The 20390-nt window shown below is 36.2% G+C and overlaps 1 protein-coding gene across 1 annotated transcript; it reads right to left on the bottom strand.

Annotated features, from left to right (window-relative positions):
• Nucleotides 1-312: 312 nt before the first annotated feature.
• acss2l (acyl-CoA synthetase short chain family member 2 like) lies at nt 313-19655 on the bottom strand. The gene is made up of 18 exons (XM_046876554.1): nt 19389-19655; nt 19051-19246; nt 16303-16394; nt 14848-14951; nt 13409-13481; nt 13150-13225; nt 11623-11701; nt 10312-10449; nt 10027-10197; nt 9768-9901; nt 7388-7520; nt 7160-7216; nt 6331-6411; nt 4924-5032; nt 4016-4084; nt 2528-2704; nt 2368-2442; nt 313-1891 (listed from the first exon to the last, which is right to left on the bottom strand). Exons 1-18 carry the CDS (start codon nt 19519-19521, stop codon nt 1764-1766), a joined length of 2025 nt encoding a protein of 674 aa, XP_046732510.1. The 5' UTR covers nt 19522-19655; the 3' UTR covers nt 313-1763.
• Nucleotides 19656-20390: the final 735 nt, after the last annotated feature.

The following is a 20390-nucleotide window of genomic DNA, read 5'->3' as shown; positions in this document are numbered from 1 at the left end:
TGTTTGTGACAAATAAAAATCTTGAATTGTAGAAAATGATTGTCACTGATATGTGCTCACAAGACAATTTTGGATAAATGTAAACTTCCTGCTTGAGTTTGTCATGTTTGACAGATTGAAAAGTACTTATTGTGTATCCCTAGTGCAGTTACCTTTTTATCTCCCTCTTTATTTTTACAAAGATACTTTTGGCTCCAAGGGATTACAAGTCGGACCACCAGTCTCACTGCCAGTGTCTGTTTTAAATTCTTCTTTCTCAGTGTCTTTTAAACAAAATTCATCCGATGTGCATTACAGCATTAATGCAGCAAGTTTCAAAAAACAATTCAATGGAATTTATTCAAACAGAAGATATTCCCACACACTAAGAGATACACACTGTATGAAGACAGGTCTGATGTTTCAGAGCCTTGGTAGAAATTAGAGAAATCTTTTAATCAAGATTCAGTAACAGAAAGGAAGATTAACAGAAAACCTCGAGTTATGTCAGTGAAGATTATGAATGAAAGGTAGTCTGGAAAAAACTTGAACCTTCAACTCGATTACAGAATGAACAAAGACATTTTAGATCATGAACGCATAGTAATATTAGTAATATCATTTGTACAGTTGTTCACTGTTTGTGCAAATCAGCATTCATTACTATATTCAATCACCTGTTTACATTTTATCTGAATCGATAAATTATAAACATATTGTAATGTATATTGTGTTTTAATTAAAAAATTCATATACATTTATATTTAATAGATATTATATTGTAACTGGATATTAAAATGTTTTAAAGTGATTCTAAAACTTTAGACCTATAAGAATAATTGTGCATTAGAGATACCAAAGTGCATCTTGCAATATATATTATAAAATAGAAATGGCTAGTTTCATTGTTACTGGCTTATGCTTACCTTTTTTTTGGCCTGGAAATAAATCCAAATATATTTTGAGTTGATACTGGACTTCAGTGTTGTTCTGTGATTTTATCATGAACTAAGTATCTAATTATAGTCATGTCAATCAAAAAACACTCATAACAGATAACAGCTGATCTGAGAACACTGAAAGTCTCTTATTGAAGGGTGGAAACACAATAAGCTGTATGAAGTCAGTGTAAGAATTAACACCACCTAGGAATTTTTCTCTGCTGATTATTGGCTGGGAAAATGACACATTTAAGCTCTATATCGTTGCAGCATTCGTGATTACAGTACAGTGTGCAGTGGTGACACACAGTGGGCACAACATAAAAAAGTTGTTTTTTAATAGACAACCTCAACCATTTATGGTATTTGGCAGACACCCTTATTTAGAGCGACTTACAACTGAGCAATGGAGGGTTAAGTGCCTTTCTTTGATTTGAACCTGTGACCTTCCGATCAAAAGTCCAATGCCTTAACCACTGTGCTACCACACCCACCTCAGCCAAAGAAGTAGGGCCATATTCTGAAGCAATGGAAAGGGATATAAAATGACCTCTCTGTTTGAGTATCTTTTTGAGATAATGTAATACACAAACAGCTATTTTAGACTCTACTGCAATTCAATCCAATGTGTTTCCTTGTGTACTAATTAGAAGATCGAGGTCGGAAGAAAAACTAAAATCTATCACAAATAAGGTGATGTCCCTCAGCTTCCAATTTAGGATCAGCTAACCCACAACAGGCCAATGTGAATGTTTTTATAATCATTATTATTACTATTATTATTATTATTATTATTATTGAAACTGTTCCAATGCCAGTTGCATGAGGAATTGCTTGATGCTCTCACGCTGCTGCTTCACACCTCTGACTAAAGAGCACTTCCACCACTTTGGGGTCTGCCAGAGTGGAAAGGTCACCCAGGTCTTTCTCATTGCGGGCGATCTGCCTCAGGACACGCCGCATGATCTTCCCTGGAGCGGGAAATAATATAAGAATTGATAACACAGTACTGTTTGATTCTTGAATCTGATTGAAAATAGTTCTAAGGCAAGTCACAGTTTTTTATTAATACGCTCAGTCTTATGATACTACTATCGTAGGAATATTGTATGGTATATATTAACAAGTTTGTTGATATTGTGAGGTTTGCAAGACATCTTTGGTCAGAATTTGTGGAAGGAGAAGGAGAAAGAGGAGAGAGAGAGAGAGAGAGAGAGAGAGAGAGAGAGAGAGAGAGAGAGGCTGATGTGGGAACGATTGTTTGTAGCTGTTAAAACGTGATAAAGTGATAAATGGAAATATTGTGTTCTGGAAAATTATAAAGGGATAAAAGCATTATAAAAACTGATGTGGCATAAAAGGAATTAAAAACTAGAAAAAGGCCAGGTTAAATATAATCATCCTGAGGGCCAAACTTAAGGGCCAATTAAGTAACAACTGATCAAACCTGAGCGGGTTTTGGGAAGACCTGGGGCATTCTGGATGAAATCTGGAGTTGCTATCGGGCCAATCTTCTCTCTCACTGTCAAGCAAAGAAAAATGTTTAGAATTTTGTGTCATTAAAATCAGAAGAGCTTAAAAGGCCTTTGCTCTAAACAACCTCTGACCTTTCCTCTTGAGGTCCTCCTTGAAAGCGTGGTTGAATTCCTGGCTGTCCTTCAGCGTGACAAAGCAGTAGAGACACTCGCCCTTAATGGTGTGAGGACAGCTGACCACAGCTGCTTCAGCCACAGCTGGGTGTTCTGTTAATGCTGCCTCCACCTCGGCTGTGCTCAGCAAATGACCTGCAGGAAGGCAGAATGCTATATTTGTATATTCCAGTTACCCAAAGCATGTTGTGTTTGTTTCTATCATTCATAAATGATGAGTTTGACAGTTGACCACACAGTATAATAGAGTCCAAAAATCTAAATCAGTTATTGAAATGCTTGTTTTCTGAAACCAGGACAAATTTTGATCAGTTGATGCTTATTGTTGGGTATATTATATAAAATAGGAAAATATGGAAGAGAAAAGAGGTTATTTTTCCGAACAAATTAGACAATTCTTATTGTCTTATATTTAACAAATAAAGCATATGTAAACTATAACCATCTATCACTTCCTAATAGGGGTTTAATAGTACACAAAATTCATGGTTCGGTACGTAACTTGGTTTTCTACCACTCAATTTTGGTACATAAAAGGCGAAGAAATGCACAACATAAAATTGCTTGTCGTTTTTTATTAATACAGTTAATATCATTAACATTTGTGAACATCAACAGTTTACATTTTTTAAACAATTTTAAATGTCTGCTTGGCTAAATAATATATAAAATAATATTTAATAATAAATAGAATATTTAGAATTAATCAAATTAATGCAATACACTTTTTATTACATTGATTAAATTCAGTAATCAATGAAATTGCCACAAATGAAACTGATTAAATCAAATTAAATTAAATAAATTGAACAAATTTAATGGAATAGTTTACATTTGTTAGACCCCATTTAGGTAATACAGATATACAGTGTGTGTGTGTGTGTGTGTGTGTCTGTGTGTGTGTGTGTGTGTGTGTGTGTGTGTGTGTGTGTGTGTGATATGATACTTAGCTGTTCTACTTATTATAGCATACTTTAATAAATGTCTTTATTCCTTTCATCCATGAAAACCAATTTCAAAAATATTGAATATTATAAAATATTTCTATTAAATTCTCCACTTTAACAAAAGCACTGACTGCTTTGGGGTTTAATGTATAATAATGACAAAGTGCAAAATCTTGTTCTTCTGGCTAGTAACAAATGCACTGAATATAAATGAGTTGTCATTTAAAGATTAAAATAATGTCTATGTTGTAAATGCTAAGTAGGCAGTGTAGAAAACAACCTTTAAATTAAAGTGGCCCTAAACTAAATCCTGTTCCCCACAACTTTAAACTGAAACTAGCCCTGACAGATGTGTTTAACAAGTATAATGTAATGAAATTGTAGGACCGTTTTCCAACTGATGGAAAAACTCTCATATCTTAGATTCACACAGTCCCAATCACTAAACAAATAAAAAAGTCTGAGCAAATGTATATGATATTAAACCTCTAACCCTCACCTGAGACATTGAGCATGTCATCTATTCTGCCTGTGATCCAGTAGTAGCCATCTTTGTCCCTCCTGCATCCTAAAATGAAAGACACAGCAGAGATCAGGTCAGCGCAACACTGACAGCTCTGTGCCTCAGCATGGGGCCAAAGAAATACAACACCACAAGGTCATACAACAATATACTCTGGGAAATTCTCTGGAAAGGGAAAGGGATCATTTTTTAAAATGTAACAAATCGATAAGAAATTAAAGTATATGTGATATATAACCATATATCATACTATGTGAGGTTGCATTAATAATATATATTATGAAAAACTTTCCACAAGAACTCTAAGCAACTTCGCTTATTATTATTCAGAGAACAGCACTGAAATCTGATCGGTTGGAAGGTTTCAACACTTCAACAGAGGTTAAGCTGTTGGTTTATTTTTTTTTGAGACAGGAAAGACAGATGGATTTGTAATATTGCAGTAAATAAAAGTGTATACTGGAACTTCATGGATTTTCCACAATATTAATTATTTCTATAAATGAAAGTACTTTCATTAATAATGTAGGAATTGTTTTTCAATTGAATATAAACATTGTTGGTATATTGCTGTAGTTAAAGATTTTTAAAATGTCTAGTTATTGGAAAATTATTGGTGGTAACATTCGTCAATGAACAGCACACAACAACAACAATGAACTATTATAAATAGACATTAAGTGGCACCAGATTATGATGGGTTCCCTTGTGAGTCTGGCTTCTCCCTCCTAATATTTCTGAATGCTTTTCCTTGCCATAGTCACCACTGTCTCGCTCATTAAGGAACGAACATATAGGCACTAAACTTATACATTCCAAAAAAACATTAAAAGCGCTATACAAATAAAATTGAATAAAATCTTAAATATCTCCACTACACTTACCATCTCCTGTCACATAAAACCCTGGAAACTTTTTGAAGTAAGTGTTCTGGAATCGTTCTTGATTTTGATAGATGCCCCGCATGATGCCTGGCCAGGGTTTCCGGAAAACCTGGAATCAAACATTCAAACCTGGAATTGAACAAGAGGCCTTAAACATTCTCCACCCCTCCTGTGTTTCTGAAATCCCAATTAGTGAAATCATTGCTTGCAAAGACATAGCAAGAGTGGTTAAAGTGTGTGGGTATGCAGAACATCAGTGGCAAAGCTAATTACCACTGTGCCCATGTTCAGTATATCTTCCAAATTCTGTGTGGGTGATTCTACTTCCAGGCAACTATTTTATCAACAAGAAATTAATATTGAGTAACTGTCATTTAGAACACAATATGGCCAAATCTTCTGTTTACATCGTATTTCTCAAAGAAGCTACAATAACTTCATACCCATTTAACTAGCTCACTAGCTAGCTCTATTGTCAGGTCCAAGTGCAGTTTGCCTCCATTTCCCAGTGAACACATTGCCACTAAAAACCTAACAGCACTCTTAATATATAGGGACTCATGTATCTTCATGAAGTATACATTTAGTTGCTATTTGATTTTGAACCTGTATCACAACTAGGCTTACTTTAAAATTTTAATGAATGGTGGGACAGCACTTGTAGCATTTTTATTTTATTCTTTTATTCTAATGGTGTAAGTCAAATTGTCTGATATTTCTTATTCAATATCAGCTTTTCCTATTCTCTTAATGTATATCATTCAGTGGTGGACAGTAATGAAGTAAATGTAATGCCTTACTGTACTACTGTAGCTTTTTTGTGTATCTGTACTTTACTGAAATATTTGCATTTGAGTAGACTTTGACTTTACCTTCACTACATTTCAAAGTCAAATATCTTGCTTGTTTACTTAACTACATTTTGACGAATCATTCAAATTGTAACAGGTCAAATGGTCGATCGCGAGCTCTGTTTTGATTGGTGCTTGGTGTGTATCTACTTACACTAACATAAAGTTCAGCATCGTTTCAACAGCAAGTAGAACATTTTGAGAGGAATAAATGCTGGAAGAAACTTCGGACTCGAACTCGCCACAACACCCGTGGACTTATTTGCGCAAAAAGAAAGTTTTGGGCTCATGAGAATTTGAATAGATATCAATCAGTGTTTCACCCATTATTATAGTGTGTTTAACAATGATTAATATTATAGCCATAATAAATTGGATACTTTTGCATACTTAAGTACATCTGAAGGCAAATATTTTTTGTAATTTTAGTCAAGTGACAGTTTATAGGGAGCATTTTTACTTTTACCGGAGCAATATTTTACCTACTGTATCTCTACTTTAATTCAAGTTCATTGTTTGTGTACTTTCTCTGTTCATCATTTCACAAGTTCCTTACCAGGTAGCCCTCTGCCTCTCCTTCCAGTTCTTCTCCATGCTCATTCAGGATTGTGGGCTGCACACCGAAAAAGGGTAACGTCTGCACAAAATGCATAAAAAAGAAAATTTCATATGGCCACATTCACATCCCATGCAACAATTCACTTTATGTCTATGCGAGTCTATGCTATCCTTGCCATCAGCAATTATCACAAACTAGCATAAATATCTTCACTTCTACAATAGCCAGCATTTGTAAGTTTAAAAAAGAATTTTAGGCGAACATAGAGAGACTGTAAACAACAAATCATCAATGGCACACTGTCAGAATAAAAACACTATTTAAAACGATTTATTACACCCTGATTTCTCACATACTGTAGAAAACATATTTTGCCATATCATACTATATACACTATATGAACAAAAGTATTTGGACAACTGATTTTCCAGCCATATATGGTTCTGCCCCAAACTGTTACCGCAAAGTCGGAGACACACAATTGTACAGGATGCCTTTGGATGCTGTAGCATTACATTTAACTAGGGGACACAAACCTGTTCCAACATAACAATGCCCCTTGTGCACAAAGCACCTGTCTTTACTAACACTCTTGTAGCAGAATGATCACAAATCTCCACAACCAGACTCCAAACTTTTGAGGAACATTTTTCCAGAAAAATGGAGCTTATTGTAACAGCAAATTGTAAAGTGAATATGAATTTCATGATCAGGTGTCCACAAACTTTATACTTATGCTTGTATATTTCAATCTGCAAAATCTAGCCTTTTTCTTTGAAATTAATTTATTTGTGAAAACTATAGAGTATTTGTTAGAGAATCTTACTGCAGATCCTGGCTTTAGTGGTATCGCTGCAGGCAATGGAGTCAGAACATGACCTCCCTGAAGACCAAATAAACAACACATACATCAACATATTCAAATTCTAACTCATTTAGTCTTTTGTGCACAATTTCTCATAGAAATATATAATTCCACTGTCTGTTAAGGCATCTAATTACTTAAATAATATATTTTTTCCCCCCTCTATCTAGTAAATATACAGTATTTTACCGTCTCAGTCTGCCAGAAGGTGTCGACCACCGGGCATCTACCCCGACCCACAACATCATGATACCAGAGCCAGGCTTCTGGGTTTATAGGCTCACCAACAGTCCCCAGAATACGCAAACTGGAAAGATCGTATCTAAAACAGACAGAGTAAAAGACCCTGAAATCATTTCAGAGAATGCTGTTATATCAATAAGCCTTTATCTGTGAGAGGTCATTGCAAAGATCATGATAATTGCAGACATTATGTGTAGTAGTTTAAAAAATGACATTGATATAGCATACTGATTTAAGGATATGTAATGTATAGCACATTTGTACAAAAAAAACACAGGCTGAGATTAATGTTTTCTTACTTAGTCTGACATAACGGCTTATGTACCCCAATTTATTATGTAAAGAATTAACCATTTTGGACTTGCTGTTATTGGAAATGTCATCATCAGCAAGGTAGAGTAATGAGACCCAATGCGATGCATTTAGTCATTGTTAAGGCCCTGTAGTTAAATCATTTCCTGTGACAGCATGACTAAGATTGTTTTATGTGTTTGGTTTATTATTACATCAATTGGCCAATGATTCCAATTTAAAATGTATCTATGTAATGTAATGCATTCTATTTAATATCCAGTCTCTGATTTTGGACAAAAATCCTATTATCACTTTAGAAATCTTATCAAACACTTTGCAGTGACAGAAAATTCACTGACCCACTGTCTCCTTTACTAATTTTTAGATAAATCTCTCCCAAAACCATGCCTGCATTAGTGGTTACACATATTTCTTGGTTCTTTGCTTGCAGTTAAATCTACTGACAGATTTTTATTATAGTACATGAACCAGAACAAAACCAATCATTTAGATTACTAGCTAGTAGCAAGCTTGTGTGTGGTGAATAAATGAACCAGAAATTAAGTAATTGTGGATAAAAACATTTTGCACTGAAAGAAAAATGCTCCCATTATATTTGATATCAGGGTATATATATTTTTTAATATTCCCACAACACCTTTCCAAACAAGCACATTTTGATACAGTGATAATAGTCAAGTCAAGTTGATTTCTATAGCGCTTTTCACAACAGACATTGTTTTAAAGAAGCTTTACAGAATTTAACAGTTGAGGTGAATAGTGTGTATTTATCCCTGATGAGCAGCCATGGTGACTGTGGCAAGAAAAAACTCCCTCAGATGTTATGAGGAAGAAACCTTGGGAGGAACCAGACTCAAAAGGGGAACCAATCCTCATTTGGGTGATATCAAGAGTGTGATTATAGTCTTTAAACAATACAGAACACTGGAGAGTGAGAACTAACATGAGCACTGGAATGTAAGATTATGAGTAATGATCATCTGTCTACAGTCTTTTACGGTCATCTGAGGTTATGGAACCAGGAGCTACTGAGCAACTCATAAAATAGTTTAAAATTTGTGATCATCATAGATCCAACACCAGCTTCTCCATGCCAGAGCCTTTAAACACTCAAAGTCTTCTTTAAAGATCCACAATTTTCATAAGGTGAGACGTGACTGGGGCTGGAGCAACCTCAGGATGCTTCAGGACGATACAAGACTACAGTCGTTTGTGCTAGAACATTCTCCATATGTATTTCCTCGTTGTCTCCAGTAGATGGCATCAGTTACTGTCTTTTGGCAGCGGAGAACTAGTGAATGGACCCAGTGAACCCTGGCATGCCACGAAAACCGTTGCGGCCCAGTTAAAGCCTACATCAGACACTGCAGTACTGATTACTGTTCAACACTAACGGGCACTGAGTTTGCAGTACCTTTTGAAGGGAGCACTGAAAGAACTAGTTGTCTGTGCTGTTAGAACATGGTGGTGTGATTAAAGTGGCATCATTTGAGTCGGCTATGTCAGTTCTTCTGGAATGGGAATGAGATCAATTTGAAGTATAATCACAAAACCTGAAAACCTTCTGGTTTGAATTACACTGAAACCTTGCAAATATATTTTCGGATTGCATGGTGGTGCAAAGGGTGCAAAATTTTCACTTCATAGTTCCAGGGTTCCTCAGTCATGAACTTGGGCTAATCTCTGGTTGGGTGTTTGACTTGTTCACTGCGTGCTTCCAAAGGTCACACATTTTTGCTAGTTTGTGATTTAAAATTCTGCTCCTTTTAAAACTAGAGGGATATTTCACCTTTGGAAAGTTGTATTTGGAAAGGTGCAGGAGATTTTCGGTCAAATGTAATGTAAGCTGATTTGCATTTTTTGCATTTTAACATGTTAACGAACGATCTGGCTAACAAGTTACGCTTTGGCAAGTTGCCAGCTTAGTGAAATTATCAATTTGTTACTAGCATTATGCATTATACTCCGACAGGAATGTGTACAAAAGTGTGTAGAGATATATTACACTCACTTTTGCAATGGCTCACTCCCGAACTTCATAAGCAGCCTGATAGCAGTGGGTGCTGTATAAAACTTAGACACTCTGTGCTTCTCTATGATCTCCCAAATCCGGCCCACGTGAGGGTAGACTGGAATGCCTTCAAACTGCCACGAGTCCACACACACAAATGTCTTATTATATACACTATCCACCTTGTAATGAAAACAACCAATCCAATTTGGAGTAAAGAATACAGACACACACAAAAAAAAACATAGATTAGTCTTACCAGCACACTGGTTGCCCCATTGGCTAGTGGACCATATGTGATATAGGAATGTCCTGTGATCCAGCCGATGTCTGCTGTGCACCAGTACACATCGTCATGATGATAATCGAAGACATATTTGAATGTAAGCGATGTGTAGAGCAAGTAGCCAGCTATAGTGTGCAGTATTCCCTATAAGACATTAACAGAACAATGGTATAGTCTGGACATATTTATTTGATATGACTATTGATAATGGTGTCATTATTTTGTTATACAACTGTTTCAAATACATAAATATCCCACCTTGGGCTTGCCTGTGGACCCACTGGTATACAGAATAAAGAGCGGGTCTTCAGCATTCAACCACTCAGGCTGGCACTCCTCAGATGCACTGTTCACAACGTCATCCCACCACACATCACACTCTGCATTCCAGGGTGTCTGTATCATATACCCACACAAACATACATAATTTCACATAGAGTATTTGGACAAAATATTGAGACACATGACTCTTCCAGCCATATGTGGTTCTTCCCCTGTTACTACAATATTGGAGGCACACAATTGGACAGGATGTCTTTGGATGCGGTAGCATGCAATTTCCATGCTGGAACTTGGAGACCCAAATCTGTATCAGCATGACAATGTGCACAAAGTGAGGCACAGGAAGATATGGCTTACAAGGAATGGAATGGAAGATCTATTACTAGCGAACACCTTTGGGATGAATTGGAACGCTGACTGCTCCCCAGGGATCCTCATCCTACATCAGTATCTGACTTTAATAACATCCTTGCGGCTGAATAAAAAGACAGATCTCCACAATCACACTCCAAAATCTAGTGGAATGTCTTCCCAGAAGAGTGGAACTTAATATAACAGCAAATGGGGACTAAATATGGAAAGATACATTCAGAAAGCAAATATGGTCAGGTGTCAACAAACTTTCATCCATATAGTCCATATATGTATGTACAGTATCGGTTAAACGAATATGAGTTTGTTTTTTGGAATGAACATTGTGTAAACTATGTTTTAAATGAATACAGATTTGCAAAGGATTATTATTAATAAGCTCTAGAAGTGTATCTCTGGCCTGGGACATGAATCGTTATGAATGAGTGATCAGATCTTATGCTAGTTGAACAAAGATCATGTACATAAACATGCAGTGTTGCGAAAATTCCAAAGCAGGCAAAAAAAAGCAGCTCCACGCAAATCCCTAGTTGAGACCAGTTATTAACGATTGATGTAGCGAGGTTGAAGAATTGTCAGAGAAAGAATTCACAGATTATAATAACAGTGAGGCCATTTCTCCCTTTGGATTTTTTCTCTATGTTTTCAATTGTTTCTGGGACCATTATATTTATAATATAAATATAATATCAAAAAATATATATATATTTGTGTATATATATATATATATATATATATATATATATATATATATATATATATATATATATGAATACCGATATTGTTATAAGCAAACAAGGACATACATGCATTCCATTACATAAAGTTTATAAAATATGGAAAGATGCATGTTAAATTCTTGCAAGGCAAAAAATCTCGTAGACAAAATACAAAAAAGTTACAATTAAAACTGACCTGTAGCTTATTGCTGAAATTGGTTGTCCTGAAGGCATGATGCTTCACTACAAGACATTTCTGGACTGTGAAGGAGCTTCTAAAATATATATACAGAGAGAGAGAGAGCAAGAGAGTGTCAGAAAAAGAGAAAGAGAGATAGAGAGAGAGAGTAAGAGAGAGAATTTGAGAAGACAGAAGGAGATAGACATAGAGATGAGGTAATGGAGTACGTATGAAACTATGACTCAGCTACTCCACCACACTTCAAGTCAATTACGTTCGACCCAAGAGATACAAGAGTTTAATCATGTCTGGCACAGCAATTTAGGTCGGCAAATTCTAGTTTGTGTGGCGTGGAAGTGAAATACGTGACATCATGCCATCACAGCCACTTATCTTTCCATTTAATGAGTATCAACACCTAATAGTGAACGGTTTCTAATATCATTCAAAATCGATATATATATATATATATATATATATATATATATATATATATATATATATATATATATATTTTTTTTTTTTTTTTTTCATGTTTTATCCCTTTTCCTTCTTCAGTCGCATGTACGTTCCGTTTCACCTGTTGCTATGACAACCAGCGCATGACGTTTCCAAGCCGTGCTGTTGCTTGGCAACATGTTGCCTGTAGCTGTGGCACTGAGTGGCTGAGAGGGACTGATAAGCCTCCATAAAGGCAGACCAGTGCAGGGTGTAGGGCTAATGGGCCCAGACTATGGCTTGTTAGGACAGGTTATTGGCAAACAGAAGCTAATTAGGCTGAAAGACAGTGGTGGATGAAGTACACAAACCATGTACTTGAGTTGAAGTAGAGATACTGTACACTGCATAAAATATTACTTCAGAAAAAGTAAAAGTTCTCTGTTTAATCTCACACTTGAGTAAAAGTACAAAAGGGTTTGCCTTCAAATGTTTTTAAGTATCCAAATGACTCTGATTTATTTTGCCTGTAATGTTCCTATTATCATTTTTGTCACAAGACTCTCAGTTTATATGAAAAGACTCTAATGTTACTCTATTTTTAAAATGATATTGATGATTCAAACATTGATTGATATCTATTAAAATGATCATCTTCTTTTTACTCTACTTCTAAAAAATCATGCAAATAAGGCCACAGTGATTTGGCAAGTTAGAGTCAGGAGTTTCTCCCATCATTTATTATTCTCCAAATGTTCTGTTTGCTGTTGAACTGATGCTGAACTGTAGCGGCAACCAAAACAAGTTCAAAACAGAGTGCGTGCTCGACCCTGATTAATGGCTTGCTAAGTGCTTGACCAGTTGAGTTTTTATCCACTCGTAAATAAAAAGGAACGAATGATTTCGCTAAACGTAGTTGAGTAAAAAGTAAGATATATGACTTTAAAATGTAGTGAAGTTAAAGTCTCCAAAATCTTTTTTAATACTTCAGTAAAGTACAGACACAAGAAAAAGCTGCTTAAGTACAATAACAAATTACATGTACTTCATTACTGTTCATCACTGCTGAAAGAGATTGAGCCGAAGGTGAAGAAGAGGACTCACTTTTCTCGGCAGTGCTCCAAGGCATGGTCTGAAATCTGCTTCAGGTTGATCAGCTTCTCTCCCCTGTAGACTCCATCTGTAGGTTGTAACACACACAAAAATATTTTTGGAATATAATAAACATTACCAGGGACACGCCACGTTTTTACTGCAGTCTCTCGACTGTTAGAGATATCTGAAGATAAACACCTCATAAATTGGATGATAAACACAGGATGAGACAGTTTCTGTGCTGGCACAATGTCAGCGTGTTTGTTACCTGCCGTCACCAGGATGCTACACTGAGCGTCCACGATCCTCTCAGCCAGAGATTCGGAGGAAAACCCTGCAAACTGAAGCACAGAGAACACAATTCTGTCAGTATGAAAATGCTCTCAATCAGCAAAGTTGTGTTTTGTTCCTGTAGTTTGATTCTTTAGTTTATTAAGTACATTTTTAACAAGTTATGAAAATCATAAGTGTCTCTTTAATCTTACATCCAGTTCTTCAGTAATCTTAGTAGTAAACCTGTCATAAAAACATTTTTAAACTTAAACAAATGCCCTTCAGATTTCCTTCCAAGTCACCTGAACATTATACACCTGTGTATACAATCACAGACCTGTTTATGGTTTCTGTTCTATAAATCTTTACCTCATTTTGAAAATATTATATATTTACAAGTTAAAATAAAATCAATTTTATATTTTAAAAAAGGAACAGTTAGTACATGATTTTATAAAAGCCCTAATAATAATAATAATAATAATAATAATAATAATAATAATAATAATAAAAACACTATGCAGACCAAAGTATTGGGACACCTGAATTTTCCACCCAAATCCCACTACCACCACCAGCTGTTTGGCCCTTGAGCAAGGCCCTTATCCCTCCCCTGCTCAGTTGTTAGTCACTCTGGATAAGGCTGTCTGCCAAATGCCATAAATGTAAAAAATGTAATACATTGTTTCTTACCGTGTAAAATTCATTTAAAAATGAAATGATTTTGACTTTTAAATTATGTTTTTACATGTAGTGCAAATGTTATTTTTTCACATCTGATTTTTGTACATAATCCTATTATGCATGTAACTGCATATTGCCACATACAGTTATCACATGCGAAAATATGTACTTGATTTTTCCGTAAAAGTTAATGTAATAGCATACAATTCTCATTAGCCCTTTACCTTGGTTCCAAAACTAAAGAGACAAACTTTGGACATGTATGGACTGATCAATTACCGCTAGCAAAAGGAAAACATTATGGTTGATTTAGATGTTAGTGCATCTCAAGCTTGTTTTATAGAAAGTAGGACAATGGCCTGGCAAGAATGAGGCCTCACATCCAAGTAACCCAAAAATAGACCTTTATACGGCATTCAAATTAACCGTGAAGGTTATTCAGCTGTATTTTTAACTTCAGCTGCAACCTGGAACAAGAATCCGAATGGCAAAAAATAGCCCTGGCAGGGGCAGACCGAGGGCTCTGTTATAAACTCAATGCTCAGGAGAACAACATATGAACCTTGGAAGTTATCTACTTCTAGCATTTTGCTGTGAGCACAATAAATACTTGAAAATGCAAGTTCCTATATGTATGGTAAAACCTATTTTTTGTCTGTCTGGGTTTTTTTTAAGGGTAAGTAGTCCAAGTTTTTTGCTGACAAATAGGAGCAAACACAAAATGAGGAAGAGATTTTCATGCACACGTACCACAATCGAATGTACTGCCCCTATTCGAGCACAGGCCAGCATGGTGTACACAAGCTCAGGGATCATAGGCAAGTAAATGGCCACTCTGTCTCCTTTCTTAACACCTGAAACAGGAAAAAGACTCAATTCATATATTTACCATATATACTTAATATCATTAGCCTTGTGTACATAAAGTATATATTGTTTGTTCTAATACCCCTGTCCTCTACATCTGCCTCTTTTAACCCAACTACCTGCATGTCTTCCCTCACCACATCCATAAACCTCCTTCTTGGCCTTCCTCTTTTCCTCCTTCCTGTTGGCTCCATCCTCAGCATTCTCCTGCCGATGTACCCCATGTTCCTCGTCTGCACATGTCCAAACCATCTCAATCGCGCCTCCCTCACCTTGTCTCCAAAACGTCCTACATGCGCTGTCCCTTTTATAAACTAATTTCCAATCCTGTCCATCGTCATCACTTCCAATGAAAACCTTAACATCTTTAGCTCTGCTACCTCCAGCTCCACCTCCTGTCTTTTAATTAATGCCACTGTCTCTAAACCATACAACATCGCAGGTCTCACCACAGTCCTATAAACTTTCCCTTTCACTCTTGCAGATACCCTTCTATTACAAATCACTCCTGCTATCACTCTTCTCCACCCACTCCACCCTGCCTGCACTCTTTTCTTCACTTCTCTAACACACTCTCCATTACGTTGCACTATTGACCCCATGTACCTACACTCCTCCACCTTCTCCACCTCTTCTCCCTGCAACCGCATCACTTCACTGCCCTCCCTCTCATTCACACACATGTACTCTGTTTTACTTCTACTGACTTTCATTCCCCTTCTCTCCAGCACGTACCTTCACTTCTCCAGGATCTTCTCAACCTGCTTCATACTCTCGGCACAAATAACAATATCATCCGCAAACATCATAGTCCATGGAAACTCCTGTCTGACCTTGTACGTCAACCTGTCCATCACCACTGCAAAAAGGAAAGGGCTCAGAGCCGATCCTTGATGCAGTCCAACCTCCACCTTGAACCAGTCTGTCATTCCAACTGCACACCTTCACTGCTGTCACACTGTCCTCAAACATGTCCTGGCTTCCACTATTCGTTCCCATAACTTAATTGTGTGACTGATCAACTTTATTCCTCTGTAGTTACTACAGGTCTGCACATCTTCCTTCTTCTTAAAGATCGATACCAGCACACTCCTTCTCCATTCTTCAAGCATCCTCTCACCTTTAAAATCTAGAACAACCTAGTTAATCTGGTTAACCTGGACATTGAACCTTCAATTGCTCAGTTTGTACCCTGTTTATATTGTAATTTTCATAAGTTATTCAATTTCACAGGCAATTTTTAACAATATACAGGAACCAAGCAATTTGTAATCCAACAGATTACATGTCTGTAATTTTGACTTCTCCTAAATAGGGATAAAGATGAAAGACTCTTACCCAGTTGTTTGAGAGCGTTGGCACATCTGCACACCTGCTTTAGAAGCTGGCTGTATGTGATGGTAAGGTGATGATCAGGAGAGTTCCCCTCCCTGCAAAAGTGCATAAGAAAGAAGTAATCATAAGAAATACGTTATGGAGTTTAAAAAAGTTTTAAAAAGGTACAATAAAATTTATGGAGAACTCTCTTCAATAAACTTACGACAAGCACTTCACATTCTTAAAATCTTAAATGTTACATTTCTTCTTTTCTTCGCTTAATATAGTTTATTTAAAGAAATAAAAGACATGTCCCCATTTTTTTTGCTAGAGAAGATAATGTGTTCTTTGGCAGCCTTGTATTACAAATTGTAAATGTATTGCATTTGGATGTACATCAGCAATGTGTTTGGACAGTAATACTAAAATGTTTATTGCACAAGCTAAAACAACGGCCAAATGACTGACTTACAATATGGCCAGCAGCCTGTTCAAAGCTTTGCTGATTGCGTTGGTTAAAAAATCAATCTGCACATTGGACTGAGTCTTTTTTTTCCACTGTAAGAATAACTAACCGCTAGGCATATATGCAAACATGTTAATCTTGAGCAGAAAGTAACTGTTGCAGTATAGGGGTGATGTTTTTAGTTAGGTTTGTTAGAGCCACTGCACCTGTCTATTCCAGTAAGTGCATAAACAAGAAATGATGACAAGACCATTTTGATCCATCACTGTGCATTTCTGCAAAGTCATAACCCTTCCCCGATCTTCCTTCCAGAAACTCAACGCTTTTGTTTGCATGGACTATGGCTTTGTCCTAGCAGCTTCAAATAAAACCTGGAATTGTTAAATATAGCCTTTGCAGTTGCTTGTAACAGCAGCTCTTGGTTAATGACTGACTACCCTTTTTACCCTACCCTTTATTATTAGCTTTCGCTGGCACTAGACTCAATGACAGGCAGAGGATCACCCTATCAGCTAAACCAGACAGAGACAGTGTACTGTGGGTGTTCCAATTGATGATTCAAACATATTCACTGGCAATACCAGTGTTACAACACTAATATTTGCTTAGTCATACTGACTTTATGACGCATGACATGATGCCATGATGAGTGACAACACAGTATAAGCAGTTCATTAATCCTCTTTGATGTTATCAGTGGCAAAGAGTGGACCTATTACACACTACAAGACCATTACTACTTTTACTGCTAAAATTGTTAGAGTAGTATATACATAATCAATGTCCATAGAGAGAGAGAGAGAGAGAGAGAGAGAGAGAGAGTTTCTGTCAATTGTCTAATTTTTAACAACTGAGCTGCTAAGGGGTTAAGGGCCTTGCTCAGGCGGCCCTGCAGTGGGGGGGGTTGATGGTTCTGGATTTTGAACTCACAACCTTCCTATCAGAAATCCAAAGCTAAAATCCACTAAGCTTCCACCACCCATATCATTAACTGCTAAAACATTTGTTATATTTGTTGTAATTTTTATTTCTAATGGCATAATAATAGTATAAAGTAAGGTATAAGCTGACATGCATAGTCATTGGCACTGAAGATGTTAACTTGTATCTTACCATATTTTTAAAAATACATATACTACATTTTTTAAAAGAATATGATAATCATTCACTGATTTGGCATCTGTCTCTTTAACCTTTTTTTATATGTCTATTATTTAAATGCTTGCATTATAAGGATGCATGTATTATTACATGCATCCTAATAATACATGCATCCTTATAATGCAAGCATTTAAATAATAGACATATAAAAAGAGGTAAAGAGACAGATGCCAAATCAGTGAATGATTATCATATTGATTTAAAAATTTTAGTATATGTATTTTTTAAAATATGATAATCATTGACTGATTTGGCATCTGTCTCTTTACCTCTTTTTATATGTCTATTATCTTTTTATATGTCTATATATAACGCTTGCATTATAAGGATGCATGTATTATTTTATATACTGTATATATTTTTTTTTCACTGGCAGGAGATTGTAGCTGCAAACGTATTAGAACCTCTGCTATGAGTAATAAATGTGAAAATATAAAGTGGTAGAACTTAATAGACTCAATCAGAAAACATGTACCTTCTTGTACAATATGTATCACATATCACAGGATATGATGTTTCAACTAGGGTATTTTTTTGGTTTAACACTACTGCTGTGTGTTGTTCTAGTTCTGAGATATATATACACCAGCAGTAGTAGTTCATAAACTAAAAAGAGGAAATCTGTAAGTTCAGGCTCAAGACTTCTACAGAAAACATTTCTGTAGTTTTCAGCTAAATGTTTGGTTTATATCCTGGTTTAGGTAAATGCATGATTTAATGTATTAGCTTTCAAGTTGTTATAGATATTGCCTTATTTTCAGATTACATTACATTATTCTGCATGTTAAAGTATCCAAACAATGATTCACCTATATTAGCTTAATATGTGATATTTCCATGCTAATGTAATGGTTTTAATAAGCATTTTCTTGAACTGGTATAGACATAAAACATCGGCCTTGTTTGTGACCAATAGGCCACAGCCTGTGTTCTGTGTTCTTAAACAATCCCTATTTTGAATACAAGCAGGTATTTTTATAATGTTTTGCCAGTAACATTGAATGGAAAGATCATTAATGAGTTATCAAAACACAGGTTACATGGTTCACCGTGACGGTGAAGTGCTGATCTCTCACAGTGTTGTTGAAACGCTGATATAATCAGTGAGGAAGTGAGGGGGATGTGGAAATCTTCAAGCTTACCAGTAATACGCAACTTTTTCGCCCAAGTTCCGGTCCAGCACGTTGCGGTCCAGCACATTGTAGCACATATTTGTCTTGGCTCCTTCCATGAACTTGATGTACACCTGCTCCTTGGTCATATCAAAGTTATACTGCAGCATTTTACCTGTGGGGGGGTTCTTCCAGTAAAATTCCTGAGCAACCCCCCTCCAGAACTCTGTGGATTAGAAGATTGGTCAAATTATACTGTACAATACTCTTATACTCAGTAACACTAAACCACTTATATTGGCGCAGATTTGTGGCAGCGCACACAAGTTTTCTTAGTTTTTACTTCTGCTTTTCCTTAACCGACTTACCTTCAGGTTCCTCAATGGATCTTTTGTACATCGAAAGATATGAGTTCAAATCAGGCACATGAGCAACCTTTTGCAGATCCTCTGGAGGATAGTACACTCTCTCGTCCTTGTCTTGAAGCCCCAGAACACCCATGTTTTTCAGATGGCTCTAGAAGAGAGAGATCTACAGACGTCTTGTTCTTTTAACTCTCAAAAGCATTGACAGCTGGGCACTGCCCTGTACTTGAACTATGAAGCAGTTTATTGTGGCTGTCTATGTCAAGTCCTGCCTCCACATCCTGATGTCATATTATTTCTCCAGTCTGCGCTGGACCTAACTGGCCAATCAGCACAGCCGGTTTGACACTCCTACTTTTTCATTGGCTGGAAAGCCTGCCTCCTGCTGATCCCATTATAGAAGGAGGGAGGGAAGGAGCGAGAAAAGATTGAGGGAGGGCCAGCACACTGAACATAGACTGTGGTTATGAGAGAGAGAGAGAGAGAGAGAGAGAGGAGCCTGGTTTCCCATTTTTCTCTTTCACTTGTCCTTTGTCTTGTCTTTGGAACATGGCCTACATATTTTACATTTTATTACAGAACAGAACAACTTGTGTGAAATATGAAAACAATGCTATAACAATAAGTTCTTGACACACAAATGAAATATGACTAGTGTCTATTAGAGTTTAACACATTGTCAATTATTCATTAAAGGACATAACACTTTATATGTTCATTCTTTGGTGTTTTTTTTATCAGGTTTGTCTAATATATAGCTTTATTTGTAGGTATACAATGAAATACTTATCTCCACTTGTAGTGTATCAGTCCAATTTATTTATTCATTTTCTGAAACTACATAATGAAAGAAAGAAAGAAAGAAAGAAAGAAAGAAAGAAAGAAAGAAAGAAAGAAAGAAAGAAAGAAAGAAAGAAAAAAAGAAGAAAGAATAAACTAAATAAAATTCACCCAAAAGTTATAATAAATTAACAAATGAAGAAACATTTTACCATTTTTTTTAGA

This window comes from Silurus meridionalis, chromosome 20 (assembly GCF_014805685.1).
Source record: "Silurus meridionalis isolate SWU-2019-XX chromosome 20, ASM1480568v1, whole genome shotgun sequence".
Taxonomy (NCBI): Eukaryota; Metazoa; Chordata; class Actinopteri; order Siluriformes; family Siluridae; genus Silurus; species Silurus meridionalis.
Note: the sequence above shows the minus strand (reverse complement) of the source record. Positions and strands in the feature narration are given on the sequence as shown.

Excerpts from the sequence above, each read along its gene's own strand:
- acss2l (XM_046876554.1), bottom strand. The coding sequence starts at position 19,521 with ATGGGTGTTCTGGGGCTTCAAGACAAGGACGAGAGAGTGTACTATCCT. Across the intron at positions 19,247-19,388 it reads ATCCATTGAGGAACCTGAAG|AGTTCTGGAGGGGGGTTGCT; the intron begins GTAAGTCGGTTA and ends TCTAATCCACAG. Across the intron at positions 10,450-11,622 it reads ATTTCAGCAATAAGCTACAG|ACACCCTGGAATGCAGAGTG; the intron begins GTCAGTTTTAAT and ends TATATGATACAG.